The sequence below is a fragment of the Lynx rufus genome, unplaced genomic scaffold (genome assembly GCF_022079265.1).
Source record: "Lynx rufus isolate CCGP_SWC_20201006 ecotype Redwood Valley unplaced genomic scaffold, mLynRuf1.p SCAF_10, whole genome shotgun sequence".
NCBI lineage: Eukaryota > Metazoa > Chordata > Mammalia > Carnivora > Felidae > Lynx > Lynx rufus.
This window is the reverse complement of record NW_025814824.1, coordinates 86,162,783-86,184,974: the sequence shown is the minus strand read 5'-3', so window position 1 is coordinate 86,184,974 and position 22,192 is coordinate 86,162,783. Positions and strand designations below refer to the sequence as shown.

Here is a 22,192-nt window from a genome sequence, read left to right as displayed (position 1 = left end):
GCGGAGGGAGGGGAGATTTTATACACTATGTTAATTTTTACAATAAGAATTTGTTATAGATTTTTAAAGACAGCTTTTTAAAAGCCTCTTCAGAGAAAATTGTGCTGTCAGTATTTAAGGACATGGGAAATTTTTCTTAAGTAGGGGGGAAAAAGCCCCCTCTTTCAAAAAAAAGAAAATAAGCCCCAGAAAATGCTCATATTTGGGTCATAGGATCATGATAATTTCCTGTATTTTTTGCTTTCCTGGATTTCCCAAAGTTTCTAATGAATACAATACACTTCTACCAATGAAAAAAAGTGTCTAGAAAGAACACGAGTCTGGAAAGGCTCAGGATGGGTGCCGGCCCGGCTGGTGTGGGGGGGTGGGGAGGGGCTGCTGCCCCAGACTCACCTCCTGTTCCAGGCACACGACACACTCCGAAGTCTGCACCTCCAGCTCTGCCGGGGGAGCAGATGGGCTCACGGACTCAGGCAGCTCCTCAGGGGCGGTGGGCACCTCCATGGCCCCAGGGACCTCACCCTTGGGTGGGTTCAGTGGCTCTGTGAGGACCAGAGGGATAGGCTGAGCCAGGGTCATGGCCCAGTGATCCCAACCCCACAGGGGGTCCCCTGGCTCTGCCTGCCACGAGTGGACAGTGAGCTCAGGAGGGGCACTTTGATCTCACGGTAGGGGTAAGGGCCCCCTTAACTCTTTTCTGAGCCTCATTCCCTCCTCTGTAAGGCAGGAGTGCAGGGAGGCTGGCAGGGATCGCCACAGTGCTGGTTATCTGGGGCCTCTGACCCCTGACCATTCCCCGGATCCTTCATGGCCACCCTGCAAGAGGGCTTGTCCCTTTCAGGGAAGGGCAGCCACTTGTCCAAGACCACAGGGCCATCTGATGGTAGAGCCGTGGTGTAGGCGTTCTCGGTTAGGGACTCTACAGTGGATGGGGCAATGCTCTCAGCCCCTCCTCCAGGAGACAGGATGGGCCGCTGCCCTCAGGTCACCAGGAAGTAGGGAGAGGAAGGAGAAGCCCCCAAGGCTGTCCCCTCCACCCTTGCCCCTCCTCTGCCCTAGAGCCAGCATCCCCCACCGGGGTCCCAACAGGCAGGACACCAGAATCAGCCCTTACAAAATGCAGTCTCTTTCATATCATGCAAAGTACACCCCCATCCCCGAGTCTTCGGCAGCCCTGACGCCCAACCTGATCATGGCTCACATTTTTCCATCTACCCTATGGTTTGAAGGAGAAGTTTTTATAATTGGAAACATCTGAATATATATCTTTTAAGGCTTGTTACAGCACTAGGCTCTCTAAAGGTACCATGGCACCCCCAAACCATCACCGTCAAGGGGCTCCTCTATATGTAACGGGACACCTACCAAGTTCTGGGAGCAGTACGAGAATGTCAGGAAAATGGCCGAAGGTCTCCTGCCCCTTCTGCTGCTGAGAGGAAACCATCCCACCCAGCCTTCCCTGCAGGTGGACACAGTCAGGAAGCCGCCCTGGGGATGGTGGGGGACTGTGGGAGGCAGGTGTCAGGAGGGGGAGGGGCTCAGAGTGAAGGGAATCTTTGTTGGGGGGCGGTGGGATGAGGAGACCCCAACTCCTAATGTCAAACTTAACCTGACCTCCAGTCTGACAGCAGGAGGGACCAGGGTTGGAAAACATCCGCAAGGGGAGGAAGGTGTCTAATTAAAGGACTGTGAGTTTAGGGACTTGGTTAGGTTGGGTCAATGTCTCTGGAATAAAACTGGCTAGAGAGCTGGAGCCCGAGGACATCATGGCGCTGCCACTGGCCCAGACACCCGGGGGCCCAGGGCCTCCTCCCTGCCGGCAGCAGAGCTCCTGCCTCGCCCCTGCAATCTGGTCTGGCCACCCCACCTTTAGTCTCTCCCCTGAACAGACCCTGCCTGAGGCTGGCAGTGCCACGGGCTCGCCCCCTGCCTTCATCCTTGTGCCAGGCCCGCTTCCCTTGCCAAGGCCCCTCGGCCTCTTCTCGAGGGAGGCAGTAAAGCTCAGCTGTACTGAGGTTTACATACACTCGCCAGCTGTGTGAGGTTACGGCAGACACATTGCCCCTCTCCGCCTCAGTCCCCTCATCTCTCAAATGAAAGGAACAGCAGCACCCACCTGCCAGAGGTGCCATGACACGGTACCTGTAAAGTGGTTGACAAACGCCTCGTACCCGGATTATGTTCGGACACAGGAGATCCCCGACGCCCACCTACTCCTACGGCAGCCACAGCACCTACCTTATCCGGGCCTCCAGGCGCAGCTGGAGTGGCTTTATGACCTGCCTTTACCCCTTTCACAGGTCACCACGAACCTTGTTCCACGTCCAACCACAGGTCTGCCCGAGGCACAGTGTCAGGCACTGGCTAGGGCTGGTTTCTCCCTCTACTGCAAGGATCTGGGTGTGTGGTTCCCTGTGTTTGTAGAGTAGCTTTAGGGAAGGTTCTAGGACAGGGAACCAGGAGGGCCTCTTCTGCAAGGAAGCTTCTTTGTTCCCCCATTTTTGTGGCCCGTTTTTCCCGTTTGTAAATCCTGTTCCTTTGGGAGGGAATCTTAAGGACTGGCAGGGGCCAGGACCGGCCCTCAGTTCTCGTCCTGAAATGTAAACAGGGGACGCCCCGAGCCACAGTCCACAAGTAAGGTGGGGGCCTCTGCTCAGGAGGTGTCCTGGCGTTGGTACCTGGCTGGATCCTGGCCGCACCCAACAGCTCCCGGACTCTCCGCAGGATCTCGTGCTGCAGGCCGGCTTCCGAGACGCCCACCTGAGCCAGTTCAAGGAAAAGCAAGTTATGGCCTGGGCTGCGCGAGAGCTCGCTACACAGTACAGAGCCATCAGGACTGCCTCATGGCTTCTGGCACCTCCCGCTGGACACATGGAGGCCTGGGCCCCAGGGTCAACACCCAGTTGACCCTGCCCCAGTGCAGTACCACAGCTATGAAGATGACCACGTGGCAGGGAGAGAAACAGAGGCCCCAAAGGAAAGTGACACTAGTAACAGCTACAGTTTAGCACGTGCTTCCCCTGCACCGAGGAAGGGACTCCTTCACCTGCATGACCGCATGTCAACCCCACGACAACCAGTAAGACAGGATCCAGGATCAGAGTTCACGGGAAGGGCCAGGCGGTTCACGCCAAGGCCGAGTGCTGGAACCACATGGTCCCTTGGGAGGCAGAGCCCCCGTGCAGCCCTCCAGAGCCTCGGTTTCTGGGCCAAGGGACAGGCGACACAGCAGCAGAGTGGTAAACGGCATGGACTCTGGCACCAGACCACTCACGCTCGAGTCCTAGCTCCGCTGTGTGACCTTGGGCAAGTTACCACCTTGCTGTGTCTCAGCTTCCTCATCTGAAAAATGACAGGGACGAGAATACCCTTCTGCCTGGGTTGTTGGGAGGGTTCAAGGTGCTAGCACTCGAGAAGCACTTAGAATAGCACCCGGCGCAGGCAAGCGCTAGAGATGTGGGCCGCCATTATTTGGCTCACATGAAGAGTAAATGAAGTAACGCAAGGTGCTCAGCTCTACCCAGAAGCAAGCAGGTTCAGGAAGTGCTGCCATGCCACGTCTGCAACACCACGGCGTGGGCCAGGGCCGGAGCAGACCTCCAAGGATTTGTCTTGGGCCCACAATGTGAAGGTCCAATCTGAGCGGGTGGGGCAGCCTGGGGTCAGAACTCACATCCCTGGGTTTTCTTAGGCAGATGGCGTGCAGGGCACACGCAGGGGGTTAGGGACCGATGGGGTAGGTCTTCTGGCCACCTGGAAGCAAGCGGACCCTGGACCACTGGGTAACGGCAGACCTCACCAAGAACCCCACCAGAGTAAGTCGACTCTCGGCGGATCGGACAGCGGCCTGGTTCACCCCTCAACCTCCCCTGAGGGGCTGCTGCTTCCCACCTTGGCCAGGTCCCCAGGGCTCATCCGGCTCAGCGTGTCCAGGGAGATGCGGTGGTGGGCAAAGATGGGCAGGTAGTGTTCAGCCGACAGATCCACCAGGAGGGCCGCCAGCTGGCGTTCCATGCCTTCTTCCTGCAGGACAGACCCACGGGGAAGCTGAGCGCAGGCAAACGAGACCTCGTTACTTACAATGGCAAACAAAGGCTCCGGATGTACTTAGGATGGGTTTCCTTGGTATCTTTCCTACAAAAATGCATACGGAAGTAGAGATAAAGGTACTAGGAAGCTCACTGCCACTCTATCTGGAAATGGGAACATGGTGAGCAATCAAGTACCTATCAAGAGGGGGCTGTTTAAAATAATGAGGGTTCATCCAGATACTAAATGCTATACAGTTGTCTAGAAACACTGAGATGACCTATTAGGTATACGCCTGGCGAACTGCCCATTATTGTTAAGAGAAAAAAGCAATTTGCCAAAATTGTATGTACAGAACGACTCCATTAAATTTTATCGAAAGGCAAGACAAAAACCAGTGTGTGTGTGTTGGGGGGCATCTCCGTCCCACCCATGGCAGGTGTCTGTAGGCAGCTCCTGTGGCCCACCTGTGTTGGCCTCTGACCAGATGAATGCACCCGTCCTCTCTTTTCTGTCCCTCCAGGGCTTAGCGCACTTGTCCCCAGAAATATGAACAGAAATAAACTAGAAAGATCAAGAACCCAGATATCACCAAGGCACAGGAGGGCTCTCGGGAAGGGTGGGTGCCAGCGGCCCTTACCTGCAGCTTCAAGGACAAGGGTTTCTGGTTCAAAAGCCGTTGATACTGAATCAGCCAGTAATTTTCCTGCCTGGTTTCACTTTTGGCTTCTAACTCTGTCTGCCAGGGACAAAACAAGTACCATCAGCTATAAATCAGTAAATAAAAAGTATAATGACCGTGGCAACTGTAAATGATGCTCTGGGCAGGTGCAGGGAGTGGGGCGGTGTTTGGTAATTTACAAACGATGTTCCCAGCCACCATGGCCTCACTGTTTAAACTACTGAACGGGAAAGGCAGGAAGTCCCTTTACCCCCGTTTCTGCTGTGAGCAACCTCAGCCAGGGACCACCTGGGGGCGGGGCCTGAATCTGGGCTGCAGACACCTGGCACCACGCTCTGCAGGCCCCCTACTTGGGGTCAGGAGCTTGTGACAGGCAGGGAGACAAAATAGGATTCTAAGGACAATATGAGCTTCTAGAATGGGCTTCACCCTTCTGACAAAGCTAAAGAATTAGACAAGGTACTGAAACAGGTTCCTTCATTCCTCCATGAACAAGCAGTCACCGAGTATTGTTCTAGACCACGCATGGTTCTAGGCACTGGGGCCAGGGCTGTGAACAAAGGATACTAACAGCAGCAGCGAATGTTTTCAGAGTGCTGCGTGCCAGACCCCACTATGCACCGAGATGCCATTTTCCTTAATTTGCACAGCTCTGGTGGGGCGGGGGGGGGGGGGTGCAACTGCACAGGTGAGGAAAGGGAGGTTCAGAGTGACCAGGAACCTGCTCAGGTGAAAGCTGCCCGTGGTCAGGGCCAGGACTTGGACACAAGTCTGTTTTGCCTTAAGACTTGTACTCTGAGCAAGCCAGCCAGGAGCCAGGACTGTGGCCACACGGTGGGGACCAAATAAGATGTGGGCTGCAGGACTTCAACACAGGCATTTCCCCCATCCCCTGGGGGGGCCTGGCTGTCCTTTGGTGGTCCCTCCCAGACCTTGTGGAGCTGCTCCCCTCTGCTGGTCCCTACCCTCCCTGGGCTGCAGCCACAGCACTCTTCTGGAGCCCATGACCCTGACAGTCACCATCTGCTGAGGTGGTTCTTCCTTCCCTGGATGGGGAATCCTCTGAGGCCCCTCGAGGGCAGGAGCACAGGACCAGAGCACATGGCAGCTGCTGCATGAGGCTAACACACTGTTTGCACGTTAATGCAACTTGCAAGCCATGGCAGTAGGGGATGGTGAGGAACAGGCAGCTTCTGACTGGCCTCAGCACATCACAAGGGCTGGTGGGGGGCTGTGGAAGCTGGTCTCCCTCTTCCCTGCACTCTGCAGGGGCTCTGCCCACAGGAGCTCAGAGGATGTCTGGAGCAGCAACCGAGTCTCTGAGCCCCAGCTGGCGGGCCTGGCCTCCGTCTCCACCACTCAGATGCCCGCAGGGTCTGGTGAAAATGACCCCAACTTGCCACCCCTAAATGGGGCTCTGCCACTCTGACAATGTGCCAGCCTCAAACCCATTTGGGTACAGGGGACAGCTGGGTATCTCCTGTCAAAAGCTTATTAAACAGCCTGCCCTGGACACAGAAAGTCCCCTCCTGGGCATCTGCCTTGAATGAATACTCACGGCCATTGTGAATACTTAGCTACAAAGACAGCACTGCTCAGAAAAGTGAAAAACTGGAAGTAGTGTGAATTCTGGGCAAGAGGTTACGATGGCCCATCCAAACGCAGCCTGGGAGAGCGCAGAGGACATTTCAGAGACACGAAGAGAACAGACGCAGAGAAGCTAGTTCTAAAGGGATGTGCTCCATCTGAGGCTTACACAGAATATCCACGCACAGCTTACAAAGATGCATCGCAGTGTTTAGAAAACACACATTCAAATGTTAGCATTCGAGAACTCTCGGGAGGTTCTTTTCCTCCGTACGTTCCATTTTTTTCTCTGATGAGCCACTATTACTTGAACAAAAGCGCTTCTAAGAATGGCAAGTGTGTTTAGGGAAAGCGAACCCATGTGCGACCGGGACGCAGAAGCCGAGCGCACCAGGATTTCCCGGAGCTCTTCCTCCCGCTGCGTCTTCTCCTTGAGCAGCTGCTGGAGCAGGGAGCTCAGGGCCCAGCGCTGTTCTGAGATCATCTCCTGCAACACAAGAGCAGGCCCAGTGCCGCTGGAAGTGCATAGCTCGGCGCCCAGAGTCCCCAGGGAGTGGCAAGTCCCACCCCTCCCTGCCTTTCCCAAGCCCGGCAGTGGGCCCAACTCAATTAGGTTGAGCGCTGGGGGACACAGCCAAAGGGCCCCTCTGTCTGGGCATCCCCTCCCCATCTTCTCCCCGTGGGGGGTCAGGCCAGGCATGGGATCTAGTGACTGACGACAGTGGAATGGTAAGAAACATCAAACAAAGGAAATGATAAGCCACAGGTGTGTGACTGCAGTCTCACGGACTACAGGCAGGGCATGTGGGCAGAAGCACAAGCAGGGCAGCTTGGGGTGTATCCCCGTAGGAGTCTGGAAGGCTCTCACACAGATGGAGGCACATGCAAACTGGAGTGAAGCCCTCGCCTGCGTCTCTGTTCCACTTGTTTCTTACTCTTGGAAACCCATGGAGGCCCCCCCAGATGGGAGCCCCACAAGCTCGAACGGCCAGGAGACATGGGTACCTGCCAAGTACGGTGGCTGTGTCTTCTCTGAGAGCTACCCCAACCCCCTCCTGAGGGCCACGGCAAGGCTCCTAAAGGGCCTTGCGTTGGTGAGCTCACCCCCGTGGGGTGGCCCTGTGACGCAGGCTGGGCCTGAAGATTATTTCATTTTACGGAGGGGAGAAACGAAGGCCTAAGAGGGGAGGTGACCTAAGGTCACACGGCACACCTGTGGCAGCCCACAGACCAGGACTATAGACCTTAGCACGCTTTTACTGAGTCGAGAAGCCAGGGGACATTTTAAGACTTGTCTGCTGAGGACAGACACAGGGACAGACAGGTGGCTCTGCTCAGAAGCCTGGTGTGGGCACAGGTCCTCACACACCATTAATCAATCCCCTTTGGGCAGAAAGGGGTCAGAGAAGGGCAGAGTCCAGCCTTCTTCCCCTGCCTGCCCAGATCACAAAGCGGGACTACACTGGGAGAAGGCCCAGGTCCCGGACACACAGTCCAGGACGCCACCTGCCGGTCCCTGCTGCCCCCACACTATACAAGCAGGACACCGAGCCCAGGGCTCCCAGAGAAGCCACCTGCAGGGAGTGACACACTAACAGTTGGGCGCTTTCCTCCAGACATCCTTGGGACACCAAGAAAGCTCCTTCCCCAGAGGATGTCAAGCCCATGAGTTGAACCAGCACCCTAGAAGCATGGCTTAGAGAGACAGGGAGCTCAGCAGTGACCCTCCTTCAAAACAAAGAGATGGAAATGGGTCTGGGTGAGCCTTGGCAATGAAACCCTCTTTCCTCTGACCCTCCTGCTGAGCAATAGGCTGACCTGACCCTAACCTTGGCCTGTGCTGAGCTCAGCCCCCAGGCTGTGCTCCCATCACAGTCACGGAGAAGACCATCTGCCTGTTGGGGAGCGGCTGCTGGGAGGGAGGCATGGGGGGCCCAGGTGGGGATTTCCTCTGGGGCGGGAGGGACAGGACAGGGAGCCCTACGTACCTGCAATGCCTCTGTGTCCAGGGACTTCCTCTTTACCTCCAGCTGTGTCAGCTGCAATAACTCAGTTTCTATTAACTTAATCTAAACAGAAGACGAGACAGGGTTTTTTTTTTTAATTCACATTAACCAAGGTTCGAATCTGTGCTGCTCTCTGAAGGCCAAGTGGGGTCTAAGAAACCTTTCGAGGGGCTCAGGAATGAAGGGGACTTAGGTGCCTTGGGAAAGCTCTCAGTGGGAGTTTAAAATAATCAGCTATTCCAGGGCCCCGAGCGCTTATGGGACACGGACGGGCCTGTCCTGGTGAACTGTTGTTCAGGAGCTGATCGTAGGGCCTGGACCACAGAGGGTGCCAAGAGCTTATGAAATGGAGACGGGCCTTCCTTTAAGGTTCAGGCCAGAGTGCAGACCACACACAAGTCCTGAGTGCTGTACGCATCTGACTCTCTCGCTTCCTGTAACTGCCATCACAGAGGAGAGCAGAGGGTAACGGAGGGGACTGTGTAATACTGTAATACCATTAATGGTAGTGGCTGATGCTTACAGAGCATTCTGTGTGCGAGGCCTGTGCTGTGTACTGTATCTGTGTCATTTCATCAAATCTCCTCTGGGTATTAGGAGGTATTCTGGTCTCCATTTTATAGATGGGGAAGTTGAGGCTCAGTGAGGTTAAGTGACTTGCTCAAGGACACAGAGCAGGTCAGTAAGTGAGCCTTTTCTCGGGGACGTCCCTGCTCAGGGTCTGAAGGGGAACAGGTGGCCTGGTGGGTCAGAATCACCCACAGTGAGGATGTTTGGGGGTCAGACCCCATAGCCAGTGACTCCTCTGCCCTAAGCCTGTGACCCCTATGGTTCGTGCCCCTAAGTTCCTATGGCCCCAACCAACCCCAGGTCAGAGGAATGAGCTTCATGTCCGGCAAGGTGGGGTTGAAATTAAAGAGGGAAATAAAAAGAGAAGTTGGTTTTGGCCAAAAAGGAAAAGAATAAAAAGAAAAAAATACACATGCAAAAATGTACAATTCAAAGTGTGCCAAGTAGGATGTGATGACCACTCCCGAGACCTGAAAGCCGACTCCGTCTCCAGCCTGCGCGCCCATGGTCCACCGCACCCTCCAAAAAGCCCAGAGGGTCCAGCAGAGCCTGCAGGTTGCCGGCAGAGCTGGGACCTCAGCACATCCGCCCTCGGGGACATAGGGACCCCTGTCTGCCCCCGTGGGACACCCCATCCACCCTCCAGCTTCTCCACCTGAGCTGACAGAGGTGGCCGGGGTGAAGCCAACTGCATTTCCCCAGCAAGGGGGTCCTGCCTGGAGTGTGGTGGGTGCAGAGGCCGCAGTCGGGCACTACCCATCCCGTCTGCCCAGGGCGTCGTGGGAAAGGAACCGGTCACATCTGGGGAAGTCCACTCGCTGAGCCAGCACGGGAAAGAGCCACCTATGCCGTCCAGGAAAGCACGCAGGAAGGGGGCGGCGGGGGCACCGCCCACAGCACCCACCTGCTTCCTGATCTGCCGGTGCATGAGGTCCTTCTTCACCTGCAGAGCCTCAAACGCAGCCTTCTGCATGGCACTCTGCAAGACAGCAGGGGCTGCTCAGCAGGTGCTTGGCGGCCTCGCTTTCCCAGTGGCTCATGCCAGGGGAAGGCTCAAAATCTGCTCAAAAACACTTTAACGTAGGACTACTCTGCCTGCTAGCAAGCACGTGACTTTTCAGCTCACTTGTTCGCATTTCAGAGACAATACTTATGAAAGGCTTATCAGCGCCAGATGCTACACTCAGTGCTGCTCCTGCATCGTACACGGACTTCCCACAACCAGTGATGTGGGGGCTTTTTACTGCCCCATTTCACTGATGAGGAAGGTGAGGGAGCAGATGGAAGTGTGCAGTCTGGAAGAAGTCAAGGCGCCTCAGTGCTCTCTTGTGGGCTCCACCCCCACGGCGTGTTCACCACATCCTGACCCTGAGGGGTCCTTACGATGGAGCCACACAGCACGGGGAGTGGGTGCCTGCCAGGGAAATGGGGAATGCTTCTCTAGATCTCCATGATCAGAAAGCCACCCCCCTCTCCCTTTCTCTGCCCCCCTCTTCCTGAGTCTGTACATTTCTAAATGGACTAAACACCTTGGGTCTTAACAAGCTCTCTAAGGACAGGGCTCCATGTCGATTTCTGATGCTCTGCCCCAGACTCCCTGTGCCTACCCCCCCCTTTTTTTTTTTTTTTTAAAGTTTACTTATTTTTGAGAGAGAGAGCGCGAGTGAGAGAGCATGAGCGAGCGCACGTGTGTGCACATGAGCCAGGGAAGGGCAGAGAGAGAGGGAGACACAGAATCGGAAGCAGGCTCCAGGTCCTGGGCTGTCAGCACAGAGCCTGACGCGGGGCTCGAACTCACGAACCGCGAGTTCGTGACCTGAACCAAAGTCGGAAGCTTAACCAACCGAGCCCTCCAGGCACCCCTCCCTGTGCCCACCTCGAGCCCCCGCCCTCACGCCCTTGTACCCCTGCCCCCACTCGAGCCCTGGGCCCCCCACCCGCACACCCTAGGCAAGGGCTCACCTCCTGCAGGATCTGGCTGATGGCTTTGTTCTGATCCATCTGCTGCCATGACAGTATCTGCTGGAATCGCTCATCCATTTCGGCCATGCTGCCAGAAAGACAGCAAATTAATTCACTCTCTGAACATTTTCTGCCAAGGACCTTGGAGATCAAGACAAGCCATTTACTCATTCAAAAATACTCAAGAAGGACCCGTGGGGGGCTGCACCCCGGGCTGGGCACAGACACAGAGTTAGTCTGAACCCCGTGGCCCTAGAGGGAAGGCGATGGGAGTCCGTGTGTCTTGGGACTTGGGAGAGATCATCTCCGGGTCCGCTCATCCACCCCTCCATCAGAATCCCCTCTACAATGCCCTTTGAAGTGGTGGCCTGGCCTCTGCCATATCACCACCAGCATGGAGCTCCTGACCTCCTAGTTGAGCCACTCGGGCCATGAGAAAGCTCTCCTGCTGGGTCAAAACAACCACATCTCACCGTGGGCCCCCAGCATTTCTCGCCCTGGTCATGAATCTCCCCTTAGAACAAGTAGAGTGCTTTGGGCACAAAAATTCAAACCCTGCATCCTCACGTATGTCCATACTTGGGCATAATGTTGGTTTGAATTTATTTCAATCCTCCAACAACTCCAGAGGTAGGTACTGTGACTTATCCCTGTTTTTCTGATAAGAAAACTGAGGCTCAGGAGAGAAACTAACTGGCCCAGCACTTCACGGTTACGGACAGAAGAAATGGGGCCTGAATGCGGGTCTGTCCACCACACTCCTAAGCGCGATGTGCTACCACCAAGAAAGGAGGGAGAGATGCTCCACACCTCACCTCTGTGCGGACACAGGGGAAGGTGGGGCGAGGGGGCGGGGGAACACAAGGCAGTCTGTGCTCCTGGCCTGTCTCCTAAGCCCCAACAGCTTTGCTCCCCTGGCTGTGCCGGCACATGTGGCTCCTTCAACAGACAAACCCACAGAGATGTGATGAACTTGGACAGCCGGACCCCAAGCTGCCACCAGTGTGAAAGCGACTCCATTAGCATCCCCTCCAGGACACCCTGCTCCCAACCCACACGGACGCTCGATCACACCCCCACTCTGCCTGGGTTTGAACCCTGGCTCTACCACTTGCTAGATTTCCTTGGGTGCGTCCCACAGTCTCTCTGAGCCTCAGCTGTTGTGACAAAACGGGGCTAGTAACAACATGGTCCCTCGTAGATTCAATAAGCTAACACACACCACGTGGCGGGACGCCTGGCACACCGAAAGTGCGGGAGAAGCAGGGGTGAGCGCTGTCACTTTACCATGGCCTGACACAACCATGGGGTCCAGCTGGAAAAACCACAAAGACCAGTCACCGCCTGCCCCCGACAGCATGGCTGAGGCTGAGGCGGGAACTTCAGAGCCCAGCTCTCACCCCATGATCCTGGGTCCTGAGTCAGCACCCCAACTCAGGAAGCCTCTCCTTACCTTACCTGGAACAGGCCTGCTGGACCAAATTCTGCCTCTGGGACTCGTAGGCCACCTGGATGAGCCGGTTTGTACAGCTCTCGGTCAGCATCTGCTGCATGGCGGCTGAGGAAACACGGGGGGGTGGGCTGAGGAAAGGGCACCGTTCCCGGGGGGCCTTGGAGGGTTTGCTCATCACCCACCTCATACTTATCCTTAAAAAAACCCCACTTTTTTTAAACGATGCAAGTAACTTACACTTGAAAGGCTAATTGTAAAACACTGAACAGCACACACACAAGATCTTCTATCATCTATCACCCAAAGATATTAATTTTGATACATATCCTTCCAATTTTTAATACATATTTATGGATTTTTAAAAAATTAAGATGAAAGAATTGAAAGCAGAGAACTGAACACTCGTACACTCATGTTTGTAGCACTGTTATTCACAATGGCCAAAAGGTGGAAGAAAGCCAAGTGTCCACTGATAAACAAAATGTGGTATACACACAGTGGGATATTTTTTTAACTTTGAGAGAGCACGCATGCGGGGGGAGGGTCGGGGGCGAGGGAGTCCGGCCCAAGCAGGCTATGTGCTGTCAGCATAGAGCCCAACATGGGGTCCGAACCCATGAAACAGGAGATCATGACCTGAGCCGAAATTAAGAGTCAGATGCTCAGGGGCTCCTGGTGGCTCAGATGGTTAAGAGTCTAACTTTGGTTCAGGTCATGATCTCACGGTTGAGCCCTGTGTCAGGCTCTCTGCTGTCAGTCCAGAGTTCACTTCAGATCCTCTGTTTCCCTCTTTCTCTGTCCCTCCCCCAGCTCTCCCTTACTTGTGCTGTCTCTCAAAAACAAACACTTAAGGTCAGATGTTCAACTGACTAAGCCACCCAGGTGCCCCTACACAATGGAATATTATTCACAGCCTTAAAAAGGAGGGAAATTGATACCTGCTACAACATGGATGAACCTCGAGGACGTTATGCTGAGTGAAAGAAGGCAGTCACAAAACGACAGATGCTCGAGGACTCCACTTATGTGGGGGTATCTAGAGTCATCAAATTCAGACAAAGTGGAATGGGGCGCTGTACAGGAGCTGGGGGAGGGGGATGGAGAGGAGCGTTTAACGGGGACAGAATTCCAGTTTGGGAAGGTTCTGGAGATGGCTGCATAACAACATGAATGTACTTCATGCCACAGAATTGGACAATTAAAAGTGGTTAAAATGGCAAACATTGTTACATATTTTACTACAATAAAAAATTTTCAAATGTCACAACCCTAAACACAACCACTTCTCATGGTCTGTCACCACCTCCCCATGTCCATGAGGCAGCGTGAGGTTTCGGCTGCAGGGGACGGTGGTGCCTGGATCACAAAAGTTTAGTTAGGTGATCTTCTATCTGGGGGCATTTGGACTCTTTTTGCAATTATTAAATGATAAACGTCCTTGCTCAAACGTCCTTGTGCAATCTGATTTGATTATTTCCTAAGAATAATTTTTAAGAGTACAGTTTTAAGGCCGTGAATAAATAGGAATGTCCCTTTCTGCCTTCCAGAAACATGCTGCTGATTCACATCCCCTTTGGCTGTGCACAGGGCAGCCTGATACTACATATGTCCTCAACTACTCTGGTTATTACCTTTTTTTGCCTTTTTGTTATTTTTACCGAAATTCTTTCATTATAAAAACACATGCTCATTTTCAGGGCGCCTGGGTAGCTCAGTGGTTAAGCGTCCAACTCTTGATTTCAGCTCAAGTCATGATGTCAGTTTGTGGGACAGAGCCCTGTGTTGGGCTCTGCACTGACAGTGTGGACGGAGCCTGCTTGGGATTCTCTCTCTCTCTCTCTCTCTCTCTCTCTCTGTCCCTCCCCTGTGTGCATGCTCTCTAAATAAATAAATAAACTTAAAAAAACTACATGCTTAGGGTGCCTGGGTGGCTCAGTCGGTTGAGCGTCTGACTTTGGTTCAAGTCATGATCTCAGGGTTCGTGAGTTTGAGCCCCATTGGGCTCTGTGCTGACAGCTCGGAGCCTGGAGCCTGCTTCAGATTCTGGGTGTGTCTCTCTCTGCCCTGCCCCCCCCCACGTTCTCTTTCTTAAAAATAAACACTTAACAACAAAAATGCTCATTTATAAGAAGCTAAGCAACAGGGAGGGAAGTTTGAAAGGCGAAAACAAAAGTTCCCAACACCGATACTATTCCCAATCTATTTACCGACAAATATCTTCTGGAGATGCAAACACAAGTTTTCTTTTTTCTAAGTGGTGGATAATTTACAACAGGGACGTTAAGGACACCCCATCAGGAGGTAGTGAGGGGAGGTGGTGTGTGGACAGCACCCGGCGTGGGGCCTGTGTGCAGCATTCTGCTCTAGTATCCAGGCTCGGGAGGATGGCGCCGTCCAAAGAGAGTCATTTTAAAAAAGGAGGAACTGACTCCTGGCCTTCCTTGGCACGTGGCTTGATCCTCTGAGCTCTCAGGATCAGACCGGAAGGCCCCCCTCATTAAGTATGGGCAGTGTGGTGCCCCAGGACCACCTCCTGGGAATGGCAGGACGGGCAGCTCCCAGGAGCCCAAGTGGGGCCGACCACAGCTCTTGACAACAGAAACCCTACAGCTTCAGTGGGATGTTCACTTAGTGACAGGTATTAGCTCATCTGACCTTCAGAAGGACACTAGGGGGCGGTAACAGTCATCCTCCCCAGTTAAAGGGAAGAACACAGAGGTTCAGAACAGTTAGGGACCAGTAGTCCCCTGAGGTCACAGGCTTGTTCCTGCGTCGGCCTGACACCAGGGCCCACGCTCCATGTCTGGACTTTGCAGCCTCCCTCAAGGACACACACTCAGCGCCTGCCGTACGTACAGAGAGAAGGCAGTCCACCCTCTGCCCCCAGTCAGACAAGCCCTGCTCCCAGGACCCCGTACCTCCCACCCGAGACTCACAGGCAATCTCACGCCTCCGCAGGTTCTCGGTCTCCTCCTGAGTGATGGACATCAACTGTTCCATCCTTATCCTAGAAACAAACAAACAAACAAACTCCATCCATTTTTGTTCAGCAGATGTAATGTTTTCAACGGGGAATCCCAGCAGATGAACGCCACCTTCTCCGGGAAGTCCTCTTCGATGTGCCAGCATAGGCATGCTCCTGCTGGCATCTCGCACTTCCAGGGAACCCAGTTACCTCCAGCCTTGTACACGGAGTATCTTGCATAAAAAGCTCAACATTCCCTTAGAAAAGTGGGCAAAGGACACGGACGGCCACTTCACAGATGCTTAAATGCAGGGGACCAATAAACATATGGAAAGAGATACCTGATAACTAAAGATCTTTTCACCTACCAGATTGGGAGATTAGGAAAACTGAGGACCACCCACCAGCAGCAGCAGCGAAGGTGGTAAAAAGGGCACGTTCATGTCCTGCTGAGAGGAGTATAAACTGGCAAAATATCTTCTGGAAGGTAATCTGGCAAGACCTACCAAGAAGTCCTTTGAATATTTCCTACAAAAATATTCACATAAATGCATAGGGGGATATTTAGGAGATGCTCACTCTAAGACTGCTTATAATTATGAAAAACTGGAAACTTAAATGTCCACAGAGGACTAATTAAATTAGGATTTAATCATATTGCAGAATATTCTACAGCTATTACAAATAAGGCTTTTGGCATTGAAATCCATCCATGATCTAGTAAACGGAAATGAAAAAGTATGGACGTACATGCACGTTGCATGTGTGTACATCGTTCCCCCAGAGTAAACTAGGAATGGTGGCCTGGAGGGAACATCTTCTAAAGTCTCTGTTGGGTCGCATTTTGTTGGAAGAAGCATGTAATCACCTTGGCCTCTTGCCCAGGACCACAGGCTGCTCAAGGGAAGGCCACATCTGGTGCTGCTGGACCCACAGCAGAGCCCACAGGGCCCAACGCAGAGAGGGCACTTGGTAAGCACAGGCCAAATAAACCAGTCAGCCACAACCCAGCTTGGCCTTGACCAGCCGGGTCAAGCTGCAGTGGGCAGGTGAAGGGGCTACCCTGCAACCCCACGGGAACTCCCTGTGGGAATTCTTCCCAAGCAGCCAGGGGCCTAAAAGGCAGACACAAGGACGGCAGCTAAGTCCATGTTGCTATTTTGGGATTCCAGGGAACCAGGGGGGATTCCAGTTAATCCTGGCGGGGAGGGGGGCAAGAAGGCAAGACAGAGGGTATGGGGAAAGAAGAATGGGGGGCTCGTTCCTCTCAGCTACCATCTTTCCTAATTACTGAAGCTGTGCATCTCAACAAATGGGGAAAACACGAAGGAAAAAACCCAAAGATCACCACCTCTAATTTCTGGTAAACCACTCAGGGTGGGTCCTTTTGCTTTCTGAGCACAGAACGTGCCACGTCATGAAGAAATTGTACACTGTTCCGCCTTAGTTAACTATAGCTCCCGGTTTTCTACTCCATAATGGATTGTGTTTCCCTTAATAAGAAATGGATTTTTCTCTAATTTAAAATTTTTTAATGTTTATTTTTGAGAGAGAGCGTGAGCAAGGGAGGAGCAGAGAGAGGAGACACAGAATCCGAAGCTGGCTCCAGGCTCTTAGCTGTCAGCACAGAGCCCAACTCGGGCTCAGTGTCACAAACCATGAGATCATGACCAGAGCTGAAGTCGGACGTTCAACCAACTGAGCCACACAGGTGCCCCTCTAATTTTTTTTATACTAGCAATATAGTTGGACATTACACATATTTTTATTTGTGTCTCAATTTTTCTCAGGAACGTACATGTGTGTTCAACTTGCAGGCAGTGATTTATTTTTAACCCAATATTCCCTAAGGAGGTGAATCTCCTTACAGCTTTAGGAAAACTTTCTGGCATAATCCTTGAGAATCACAAGACGTTATCTCCCCAGACCACTGCCTCCACCACAAGGCAACGCCAAGAAAGGGCTAGAGTGAAACACTAACCTTTCATTTTCCAGAGACTTCAAGATCTCAGAACTTTTCTTCTGCCTGCGGAGACAACCATAAAGGCTCCCTGCAGTAGTCACCTGCAGGCCTGTTTGCAACAGAACCGTTCTCCCCTTCGCTGCACTGGCTGTGCAGAGCGGGCTTAGTAACTGGCCCAGGCCCCTCAGCCCCGGAACTTGGGGCTCTGTGCCCTTGGGCCAGTTCCTCAGCCCCGCCAAGCCCCAGTTCCTCATCTGTAAAAGGGGATCATAATAAGAAGGCTTCATGGAGTATTCGTAAAGAGTGACTAAGAGAACATGCACAAAGTGCTTGGCACATGAGCAGCATCCAACAAATGGTAGCTTCCCGGGACACCCCGGAAAGGAGAGCGTGCTGTGCGGCACGCGGCAGGCTCACTCGGGCCCCACGTGACTGCTGTGTGATGGCCCCGTAAGGAAAAAGCAAACAGAAGCCTGGGAGCAACAGGGGATGTGGCACACCTGTTTCAGGAGGCTTTCCACAAGGGACCCCAACTGGACTCTCTCAGGCTTCTTGACAGCTCTATCTGGCTACATCTCCCCCAAGCCCCACCAAGACCTGCTCCCAGCAGCCCCTACCTTGGAGAGCATTTGTTAAGGCAAATCTCACTGTGGGTAGAAAGGCTGACCTCAAGGCAACATGTTACTTGGAACCCGAAATATTGGAGCAGGATGTGACCTCAACTCTCCTATTAAACCCACTCATTTTATAGATGGGAAACCTGGGGGGCGTGGGTCCCACGACAAAACACAGACCAGGTCATGCCCAGATTAGATGCTTTTCTCTTTGGGTTGGTGCAAATTGTAGCACCAAGATTGGACCTGAACAACGAAAACCTTGGGGCAGGAATGAAGGCTACAGGGGAGAAATGGACCCCTACCCTGGGCTCTTCAAAGGGTACCACAGTGGGGGAAGGTCTCTGGGTTTGCGAACTGGGGGCCTGACCTCTGATTCTCCTGCAGGAGTTTCTGGATCCGGTTGGCGATGTTCTGCTCCGTTTGCTTCAGCTGCTCCTGCAGCCGCTGACGCTCTGCATCCAGGTAGCGCTGATGCTCACTTAGGCCCTGCTCCAGCCGGGACTGCTCCTGCAGCGGGACAGGTGGCCATCCTGAGCTAACACCAAGGATCCCTGCACAGGTTTCTCATCCCTGCCCTGCCCGGCCTTCCTGTTTGATCTCGGACCAGGTCTTCCCCTTGCTAGGCCTCGGGGTGTCTGTACACACAAGGAAGCTGGGTTAGGTGAACTGTAAGGGCCCCCGGGTCCGGGAAGATCCAGCGAGGGAGCTTACCGCCACCGCCTCCCCACAGCAGAGGGCCCCCCTGGTAGGGGGTGCACAGGCAAGCCTGACCCCACGTGGCCGCTCACGGACCTCCTTGACCGTCTGAAGGATCTCGTCCTTCTGATTGCTGCTCTGCTGAAGGAGCTGGGCATGTTCTCGCTGCCCGAGTTCCAGGCGCCGTTCAAACTCGAGTTTCTCCAGCATCTTCTGTTCCTGCAAGAATGTAGATCCCGGTGATGGTTGGCTAGGCTCCGTGGACATTTGCACATGGGAGCAGGGGGAATCTACCCTTCACCTCTGAACTGTGAAAGCTGTTAAGTCTTAAAGCTGAGTAATAACTCCCCTTCCTGCCGCCCTCCCCCCCCCCACCTGCCTGCCCAGGGCCCAACTGTAATAAAACAGGCTGGTCCCTGGCAGAGACTAGTGGTTTAGAGTCAGGGGTCTCTGAGCCTCAAGCTTCTCATCTGTGAAGGCGAGATCCCTGGTCACCCACTGAGGCTGGGTAAGCATGTGGTGAGGCCACGTGTCTAAGAGGAAAACTTTAGTTTACCCTCTAATTTACAGGCAGGAAGAACTTGCTTCCTCCAATCTTTCCTAATAATTGAGATCTTTGATAAAAACAAAAGTGACCGAGGAGAAAAGGAAAATTTTCTTACCTTCCTCTTCTCATAGTCTGAGAACCTATTCTGGGGAGGAAAAAAAAGACAGTGGTGAAGAGGAGGTAGACAGCAGTGGGGTTCCCCAGCACATGGCCAGAATTGCCAGGCAGCGAGACCCCATTCAGACTCTTGGGAGCCCCCCGAGGCGCTGCATCAGAATGGTGGGGCGGGTGGGGATGAGAGGGTAGGGTAGTCTGACAAAGGGTCCCAGATGGTTCTAGTGGACACCAGGGCTGAGAACCACCCGGTTCGGCACACCGTGGGAAGCTCTTCAGGACAGTTCTGGGGGAGGGGCAGAGAGAGAGAGGAGTACAGAGGATCCAAAGCAGGCTCCACGTTCATAGCAGCAAGCCTGATGTGGGTTTCAAACACACGAACCGTCATGACCTGGGCCGAAGCCGGACACTTAACCAACTGAGCCACCCAGGCACCCCCTTGTGGAACTGTTCTAAAGAGTGAAACATTGGCAATAACTCAGATGCCCAACAGGTGGTTACTTCAGTAAGTCATGGTACATCCGTGCAATGGACCACACAATTGTCAAATAAGGGGGCGAACGTGGGGAGCTACCCAGAAAGAAGTCTGCCATGTTTCACTGTGTGCAGCAGGATTCTGTTCAGGTCAGAGCGGCAACAAAATTCAACTCTGAGTTTTGAGATGGAAGGCAGTTTGTGATGATGACCTCAGGAGAAGGGGTGACATTCATGTGGTTTACGTATGTCTGTATTGTTCAGACTTGTAACAAGGAGCATGAACTACTCTTGTACTGAAAGAACACACACACACACACACACACACACACAGATTTTTTAAGTGGCCTTGTACTTAGTTATCCAGCTTGGAGGCCAGGATCAGTCTCTATCAGAGCCGTAAAAGTAACACACTATAAGGAAATCAGATTTGTCCCATGCTGAGGTAGGAATAAAGATTTTTAAATTAATTTTTAATTATACAGATAGTATCTGGGCATCTGGGTGGCTCAGTCAGTTAAGCATCTGACTTTGGCTTTGGTTAAGCCACAAGGTCATGATCTTGTGGCTCAGGAGTTCGAGCCCTGCATCCAAATCTCTCTCTCAAAAATAAATACACACAGGGCAGGCACCTGGGTGGCTCAGTCAGTTAAGTGTTCCAACTTCAGCTCAGGTATAATATCACGGTTTAGGAGTTTGAGCCCCACATCGGGTTCTCTGCTGTCAGCATTAGAGCCTGCTTTGTATCCTCAGTCTCTCTGTCTCTCTGCCCCTCCCCTGCTCACTGGTGGGTGGGCATAAAAGCACTTGCTCTCAAAAATAAACATTAAAAACTTTATAAAAAATTATACAGCTATTATTGGAATATATTTTCCTTATAAAAAACTAAAACACAGCATTTAAGCATTCCCTGACCATTCCCCAGCCTGATCCGGGTTCCCTCCTGCCCCCTGCCATGTAACTACCATTATCAGACCCAAGTCCACGAATCTACTTACACAGAATTTGTGCCTTTGGAAAATATAGAACATTTGTCTGTGTGCTCATATATAAATACATGTTTTGATGAAGGCATAACTCACATACTATAAAGGTCATTCTTTTTAGTATGCAGTTTTAGGCATCTTGAGCAATGTAGTCATGTAACCATCACTGTAGTCAAGATCTAGAACAATCCCATCACTCCCCAAAATTCCCTCATGTCCCTCTGTCATAAAATTGCACCCCGCCTTTAATGGCTATTACTGATCTGTATTTGAACCTCCTAAGCATGAAAAGGGAAGTCTATATCCATCATGTTCTGCAACTTGTCCTTTTCACTTACCCACGTGTCCTATGATCTGAGCCTGCACAGATTTAGCTCATGGTATGGATGGGACACAGGTGGCTCAGCCTTTACCCACCGATAGACATTTAGGGGGCTTCCAATATTTTACTACTGCAAATAAGGCTGCAATGAACATTCTTGTAAATGTCTCTTTACACAAGGGTCTCTCTGGGGATACATACTGAGGAGTGGGGCTGCCGGATCACGAGCTATTTGACCTATATTATCAGGTTATCTTCCACAGTGGGAATATCAGTTTCCATTCCCAAGAGCAATTTATGAGGCCATGGTTTCCCCACACTGTGGCCAGGAAATTATCAAAGTAACATCTGTGCCAATCTGAGGGTGAAACGGTATTTTAATTTACTGGTCTCTGATTACTAGGAAAATCGGGCATTTTTTCGTATTTACTGATCATCTATCTACACAGTCTTTCTTCTTTTTAAGTAAGCTCTGTGCCCAACTCTGGGGGGCTTGAACTCATGACCTTGAGATCAAGGGTCACATGCTCTGCTGACTGAGCCAGCTGGATGCCCCTCATCTGTACTGTTTTATTCTGTATAGTACCTGTTGCTATATCTCTGGCCCACTTTTCTTCTCTTGGGATGGTTTTCTGCTTCACTTTACTGCTTTGGAAGAGTTCTTTAATATATTGTCTGCTAATCCTGCATCAAAAATGTTCGTTACAAATATTTTGAGAGGAAAAACTGACAATTTCCCTAGGTAGAAATCTCCCCCTCTCTAATTCTCATTGAGCTGCCAGCAGACAGACAAAAGCACGAGGCATTCACAGTGGGCTCTGTATGACAGGGAAGGGTGTCACCAGGGAACCGGAGATTAATAACAAGTCACTGGAAGATAAGAAGCCAAACCTGAGGCAGTTGGTTCCTCCTCTGCCTGCCATCAGACGCCCCGGGCTCTGAGCCCTCTGTGGGAACACAGATGGGGCCAGAGGCGGTCTCTGTCTGGTTCCAGTGTCAGGTGATGCCTGGCTGAAGTGGTAAACCCTGGCCAAGCTTCCTCCTCCACGCTGGTCCCAACGTAGGTCACCCCCAGGGACCAGGGAGGGCCAGCCTATTGCCGTGCTGACACACGTGCTTCTCCTCAGACGGAGAGCAGGACAGGCTTCCCATACAGCAAGGGGCACCGAGGCAGGAAGCGCTGAGAGACAACAACGAACAATCCAGACATGACCCCCGA

General features: G+C 52.6%; 1 protein-coding gene across 4 annotated transcripts in view; it reads right to left on the bottom strand.

Moving 5' to 3' along the window:
* Window positions 1-22,192, bottom strand: part of LRSAM1 (leucine rich repeat and sterile alpha motif containing 1) — a 39,108-nt gene that overhangs the window by 1,313 nt on the left and 15,603 nt on the right. For 2 of the 4 annotated variants that reach the window (XM_047069813.1, XM_047069838.1), the window contains 13 exons: window positions 19,193-19,222; window positions 18,627-18,749; window positions 18,202-18,341; window positions 17,236-17,280; window positions 15,226-15,296; window positions 12,295-12,394; window positions 10,837-10,924; window positions 9,779-9,853; window positions 8,287-8,367; window positions 6,690-6,785; window positions 4,670-4,768; window positions 3,892-4,023; window positions 1,711-2,760 (listed from right to left, as the gene is read on the bottom strand). In XM_047069813.1, the coding sequence (XP_046925769.1) occupies window positions 2,365-2,760; window positions 3,892-4,023; window positions 4,670-4,768; window positions 6,690-6,785; window positions 8,287-8,367; window positions 9,779-9,853; window positions 10,837-10,924; window positions 12,295-12,394; window positions 15,226-15,296; window positions 17,236-17,280; window positions 18,202-18,341; window positions 18,627-18,749; window positions 19,193-19,222 (1,476 nt within the window). In that variant the 3' untranslated portion in view covers window positions 1,711-2,364. Of the gene's footprint in view, window positions 1-393; window positions 543-1,710; window positions 2,761-3,891; window positions 4,024-4,669; window positions 4,769-6,689; window positions 6,786-8,286; window positions 8,368-9,778; window positions 9,854-10,836; window positions 10,925-12,294; window positions 12,395-15,225; window positions 15,297-17,235; window positions 17,281-18,201; window positions 18,342-18,626; window positions 18,750-19,192; window positions 19,223-22,192 lie in introns of those variants that run through there. The other 2 variants (XM_047069821.1, XM_047069831.1) reach the window with 2 other exon arrangements.